Genomic DNA, 7,079 nt, shown 5'->3' with positions numbered 1-7,079 from the left:
TTCAATTTGGCAAATGGTCCATGTTTCAACAACGTTTCTTGAATTAAGGAAATTCCTGATCTACGCATAGAAAATAAGTACACATTTCCTACAACAAACAACTACATATTTCCTATCGAAAACAACTACATATTTCTTTTAGAAAATCATAACACAATTTAAGGAAGATTTCTATAATTAACTGCAATAATATAATGCCCCCTCCCCACTTGTGATAGATAAAGCACCTCTTAGTGGTCATCCATTGTGATAGATATACCTCCTAGTGGTCATCCATTGTGATAGATATACCTCCTCTTAGTGGTCATCTATTGTGATAGAAATACCTCCTAGTGGTCATCTATTGCGATAGATATACTTAGTGGTCATCCATTGTGATAGATACACTTAGTGGTCATCCATTGTGATAGATATACCTCCTCTTAGTGGTCATACATTGTGATAGATATACCTCCTCTTAGTGGTCATCCATTGTGATAGATATACCTCCTCTTAGTGGTAATCCATTGTGATAGATATACCTCCTCTCAGTGGTCATCCATTGTGATAGATACACTTAGTGGTCATATATTGTGATAGATATACCTCCTCCTAGTGGTCATCCATTGTGATAGATATACCTAACCTTGGTGTGGTTGGTGGAGGATGTACGGTAGTTGTTACTTGCTGTGCTGTGGTTGGTGGAGGACGTACGGTAGTTGTTACTTGCTGTGCTGTGGTTGGTGGAGGACGTATGGTAGTTGTTACTTGCTGTGCTGTGGTTGGTGGAGGATGTACGGTAGTTGCTACTTGCTGTGCTGTGGTTGGTGGAGGACGTACGGTAGTTGTTACTTGCTGTGCTGTTGTTTGTGGAGGATGTACAGTAGTTGTTAATTGCTGTGCTGTGGTTGGTGGAGGATGTACGGTAGTTGTTACTTTTTGTGCTGTGGTTGGTGGAGGATGTACGGTAGTTGTTAATTGTTGTGCTGTGGTTGGTGGAGGATGTACGGTAGTTGCTACGTGCTGTGCTGTGGTTGGTGGAGGATGTACGGTAGTTGTTACTTGCTGTGGTGTGGTTGGTGGAGGATGTACGGTAGTTGTTACTTGCTGTGCTGTGGTTGGTGGAGGATGTACGGTAGTTGTTAATTGCTGTGCTGTGCTTGGTGGAGGATGTACGGTAGTTGTTACTTGCTGTGGTGTGCTTGGTGGAGGATGTACGGAAGTTGTTACTTGTTGTGCTGTGGTTGGCGGAGGATGTACGGTAGTTGTTACTTGCTGTGGTGTGGTTGGTGGAGGATGTACGGAAGTTGTTACTTGTTGTGCTGTGGTTGGCGGAGGATGTACGGTAGTTGTTACTTGCTGTGCTGTGGTTGGTGGAGGATGTACGGTAGTTGTTATTTGCTGTGCTGTGGTTGGTGGAGGACGTATGGTAGTTGTTGATTGCTGTGCTGTGGTTGGTGGAGGCCGTACGGTAGTTGTTACTTGCTGTGCTGTGGTTGGTAGAGGATGTACGGTAGTTGTTACTTGCTGTGCTGTGGTTTGTGGAGGATGTACGGTAGTTGTTACTTGTTGTGGTGTGGTTAGTAGAGGATATACGGTAGTTGTTTCTTTGTTGTGTTGTGGTGGTTGGAGGACGTTTGGCTGTTCTTGCTTGCTGTGCTATGGTTGGTGGAGGATGTACGGTAGTTGATACTTGCTGTGCTGTGGTTGTCGGTGGATTAGCATGTATAGTAACAATGGTATAACAAATCCTATATTAGTTATAGTATGCCAAAGTCAAATCGGTCTTATATGGTTTATCAGGTATTTTAGCCCAGACTATCGCTGTACGTGGCCTAGGTCAGGATAAGCGGAAAACGACCATACCTCTTTGTTGGTGGTATGCTAATTTGTACTTGTCCAAGGCCCTCAACTGTCTTTCCCTTGGACTGCTGCTGGAGAAACTGTGAGCCTATGAGGTAGATAATACCGAGAAGGGGAAAATAATATCACATCTCGAGAAAGAACTTAATAGCTTGAAACCTAAACCTAGAAATACGGCCAGTGGTCTATTTGGAATCGCGCAAACTGTACAAGTGAATAGTAGTTATGACGTGCTGGATTCTGAAAATATTCGTCGCGACTCTGCAGACAATATTCAAAAGCATTTGAATACAAGTACATGTAAATCAAGTAATGTTTCGTCCGCTGACGATAAGAGTCAGCACGACCCGATAGCATCGGAGCCGGAATCTGCTATACATCAGCCGAGTTACGCAGAGAAGGTAAAAACTGTGCGCACACAGGACACATCTAACGCACGCGATGTTCTCCGAAATGAGACAGCGACAACTGATTCTAAAAGTAGACCTAAGTACGTGTTTCAGGGTGTCCGGAGAAAGTCAAAGCCCAAACGTTTACTCATGTCAAGAATTAAGGCAGACGGTTCGTCGAACGAAATCATCCAATCTATCATATCTTACGCCGCGAATCGCGGTGTCAAAATAACTTGGGTACAATTGTTAAAGTATTGGGACAGAGAGAATCCTACATACACCGCTAGGGTCAATGTAGTGGAAGAGGATTACCATCTTGTTACAGATGGTTCCTTCTGGCCGGAAGGTGTGTTAGTTCGAGAATGGTGGGATCGAGAAGACTCGCGAATATCGAATAAAGGAAAACGCGACGAACGCGATATCAGACGACGGAATGTAAAAGACAAAAATGATTACGCAAACGACTGCATGTATAGTAATGAGGACAGGTCTGTAAAACCAACCCATTATAGAAATGCCGGTTTCGGATATGCGGATACATCGGACGATTGTGATGGATACTAGATGTCGAATCCCTGTGTTATTAGACTTGCTGTTATTAGTATTCTGTTGGTTGATGTTACTACAGACATGGAACATGAGGGGTGCCATGTATGGCACACCGTATTTGTGTGAAACGTTAAAGACAGTTGATGTGGCGGTTGTGGTTGAACATTGGCTTATGCCTGAACAGGTAAGGTTTTTCGATTCTGTAGACCCACATTTTAAGTCATATGCAAGACAGGATAGCCGTATCTCTGAAAACCCTAATAACCGAGGGAACCGCGGTTTTGGCGGCGTCGCTATCATGTGGAATACGCGTCTGCAGGTTATGCCTCTTTTTAATGAAGGAAACGACAGAATTATAAGCATTCGAATCAAGACGGGTGGTACTGTGGTATTCATTATTGGTGTTCTGCTACCGTCCTCTAATCAGAGTTTACGTGAGTATCGTGACACTATCGATACGCTAGCTGATGTTTACGATAGACTTGTCGAAGATGGAACTGTTATCGTGATGGGCGATTTTAATGCTCACATTTCAAAGATATATGGCGAAAAGAATCATGATATAGCGAACCACAGGGGAAAACTCTTGGAGGAATTCATGGTTGAAAGGCAGTTGATATCGGCCAACACTCAGTCATGGTCCACAGGTCTAGAATATACGTTTGTTTCCGGTAATGGTTTAAACGTTAGCATGATTGATCATATATTCGTCAATTACTCGAAAATTGATCTAATCGACTTTTGTCATAATTGCGATGACCATTTTCAGAATGTATCGGACCATGTCCCTGTGCAAATCGGTCTACGTAAACTTCCCGAATTGTATAACCAACAAATCAATGTCCGTAATGTTCATTGGAAAGCTGCTACACCGGAACATATCCAAGCATATCAGGAATATGTTGTAACTTCCTTACGATCTTGCGACATAAGTAATGGTGGTGTGACTGACGCTGATTGTTGTATCAAAACCTTCGTAAAATGTATGAAAGACGCGGCTGATTCCATACTTCCGCATCAAGTATACAAGCATTACCTCAAACCATATTGGAGACGTGGCAATGTGAAAACGCTACATAAGGACATGAGGCACATGAGGTCAATTTGGATATCTGAAGGTCGTCCTAGGGGACACACTTTTGAGTCTTATGCTAAATACAAACACGTGAAGAGGCTGTTTACGAATGAACTTATCAGAGCAAAGACAGAGTATGAGCAAGAGCAATTTCAAAAACTTGGGCAATGTGCCGAAATAGATACAGGTACATTTTATAAAGCTGTAAGGGCTAGACGCGGGAATAACGCGGGTAACGGATCGTCGGAACTTCGCGTTAATGGTGACATAGTACGCGATCCTGACCTTGTACGAGACGCATGGAGAAACCATTATAGTCTCCTTGCAAGCCCACTTGAAAAAGAACATTTCGATAATAAATTCATGACTTATATAACCGAGCGTGTATGCAAACTAGAATCAGAAAGTTTTAATAACTGTGATTCAATATGTGACAATCCTGTAACGCTTAATGAATTGAAGCTTGCATTGCGCGAAATTAATTCTGGGAAAGCTGGTGGACATGATGGTATAGTGGCGGAACATTTAAAGTTTTTGAACGATGAATCGCTTGTCATTTTAGTAAAAATTTACAACGGAATAATCTATACCGAACATTACCCAGGGCATTTCAAATATGGTGTTGTGATCAGTCTGTTCAAAGGAGGGAAGAAAGACAAACTAGATCCGAACAGCTATAGGGACATCACCCTCACTCCTGTTATTCAAAAATTGTTTGAAAAAATCCTCTATCAAAGAGTATGGAAGAAATGTTCTGAACTGGATTTTCCTCATCCGCTACAGCAAGGCTTCCGTAGTCGCTGTGGTAGTATAACTGCAGCATTTGTGGCAAAAGAATCAATTTCTCATTATATAGAACAGGATTCAAAAGTATTCGCTGCCTTTTTGGACAACCAGAAGGCATTTAACAGTGTATGGATAACCGGAATGATGTACAAAATATACCATCTTGGTTTCAATGGGAAATTTTGGCGTCTTTTGTTTGACTCTTATCGAAACGTTGAAGCGTCTGTGCTTTATAATCAAATCCTGAGCAAACGGTATCCGGTGTTGCAAGGCGTCGGACAAGGAAGAACTTTATCTGCTTGGTGTTTTTTGGTAATAATAAATGATCTGATAGCTGAACTTGACACTTACAATCACGGTTTGAAAGTAGGAAATGTACATGTCCCGGGTGTTTTGCTAGCGGACGATACCATGGTCCTGTCCGCTTCCATGGACCATCTTCAACATGAATTAGACATTGTACATACATATTCATGCAAATGGAGACTTAATTATAACCCACAAAAGAGTAACGCTATGCAGTTTACACTAAACCGTCAGAAGCTGACATTTAATCGCACTGTTCATCTTGGCGAGAAAGAACTGTCCTGGGTAACGAGCACCATTTACGCAGGGGTTAGCTTCGTATATAACCTGAAAGACGATGAAGGCATACTCGACTCATGTAAAAAAGGAAGACGTACGCTTAATTCCCTTGTAGGTGTTGGCATTCATTATAATGGGTTAGACCCCTTAACGAGTAAGACTATACTGACTTCTGTGGTTATTCCAGGGATAGTATATGGATGCGAATTGTGGAATAATTATACCCAAAAAGCAACTGACCAAGTAAATGTAACATTAAGACACGCTTGTAGGCGCTGCGTTGGTCTACCGCAACGATCATATACTGCGGTTACCTCGCAATGTATCGGTCTGATGGATCTGTGGAGTATGGTAGAAGAGAGAAAGCTGAACTTTTGGAATAAGCTTGCAAATGGCAATATGTCATTTGTGTGGTACCTGTTATTTGTCGTCAGATTATGTAGCTTCATTTATGGCAACACACTTAAACGGAAGATGGGTTTTATCCAAGATGTTTTTAAATTAATGGCGAAATTCCAAATCGATATGTTTTTCAAAGAACAGGTTACTGACTTTATTTCATATCCGAAGACTACATGGAAAAGGTTTATCAAAAATGTTATAGCATATTGGTATTATGATAAATGGAGACATGATCTTGCATCAAAAGTGGAACTAAAACGGTATAGTGGAATACACGTATCGATGGGTCCTAACCCCATTCTGAGTTTATGTTCAAAGTTTCCGAAACATTGCTGGAAATTAGTAGACCTTATGCTCTTATCAGTGACTAATGTAACCGAAGAAGTGATATGTAGATTGTGTGCGAAAAATAGCATCGATATCGTTGCGCATTTACTTACTGAATGCCCAGTACTCTATATGACACGCGATGCTTTCTTAGAGCAGGTTGTTAATGTTATAAACGTAAAAGATTATGTAAAATTTTCATTTCTTGAAGACAATGTTCAAACTGACTTTTTACTGGGATGTCGTACGCAGGTTCAGTTGGATGATGAGGAATGGAAACACCTAATGCTGGTAGTCTCAGACGGGATTGATGTGCTGCTCTCTGATATGAACTCAAAACTATAAAAAAACTTAATCAGTGTAATCTGATTTAGAAACTAAAACATTCAAATGATTTGATGATTTGATTCAAATAATTTATGTATTGCATTTCGTAACTAAGGTATTGTATTTATGTATTGTTCAAAATCTCTGTAAAGAGGAAATAAAGAATCTGTCTGTACATTTGAAGTGACGAAAAAAATTCAATTTGGCAAATGGTCCATGTTTCAACAACGTTTCTTGAATTAAGGAAATTCCTGATCTACGCATAGAAAATAAGTACACATTTCCTACAACAAACAACTACATATTTCCTATCGAAAACAAATACATATTTCTTTTAGAAAATCATAACACAATTTAAGGAAGATTTCTATAATTAACTGCAATAATATAATGCCCCCTCCCCACTTGTGATAGATAAAGCACCTCTTAGTGGTCATCCATTGTGATAGATATACCTCCTAGTGGTCATCCATTGTGATAGATATACCTCCTCTTAGTGGTCATCTATTGTGATAGAAATACCTCCTAGTGGTCATCTATTGCGATAGATATACTTAGTGGTCATCCATTGTGATAGATACACTTAGTGGTCATCCATTGTGATAGATATACCTCCTCTTAGTGGTCATACATTGTGATAGATATACCTCCTCTTAGTGGTCATCCATTGTGATAGATATACCTCCTCTTAGTGGTAATCCATTGTGATAGATATACCTCCTCTCAGTGGTCATCCATTGTGATAGATACACTTAGTGGTCATCTATTGTGATAGATATACCTCCTCCTAGTGG

General features: G+C 40.6%; 1 protein-coding gene across 1 annotated transcript; it reads right to left on the bottom strand.

Moving 5' to 3' along the window:
• Window positions 1–598: 598 nt before the first annotated feature.
• LOC117331001 (probable serine/threonine-protein kinase clkA) lies at window positions 599–2,549 on the bottom strand. The gene is made up of 2 exons (XM_033889594.1): window positions 2,510–2,549; window positions 599–1,680 (listed from the first exon to the last, which is right to left on the bottom strand). Exons 1-2 carry the CDS (start codon window positions 2,547–2,549, stop codon window positions 599–601), a joined length of 1,122 nt encoding a protein of 373 aa, XP_033745485.1.
• Window positions 2,550–7,079: the final 4,530 nt, after the last annotated feature.

Source organism: Pecten maximus, chromosome 7, assembly GCF_902652985.1.
Source record: "Pecten maximus chromosome 7, xPecMax1.1, whole genome shotgun sequence".
Classification (NCBI taxonomy): Eukaryota; Metazoa; Mollusca; class Bivalvia; order Pectinida; family Pectinidae; genus Pecten; species Pecten maximus.
The sequence above is the reverse complement of the archived record's forward strand: the minus strand, read 5'-3'. Positions and strand labels throughout refer to the sequence as shown.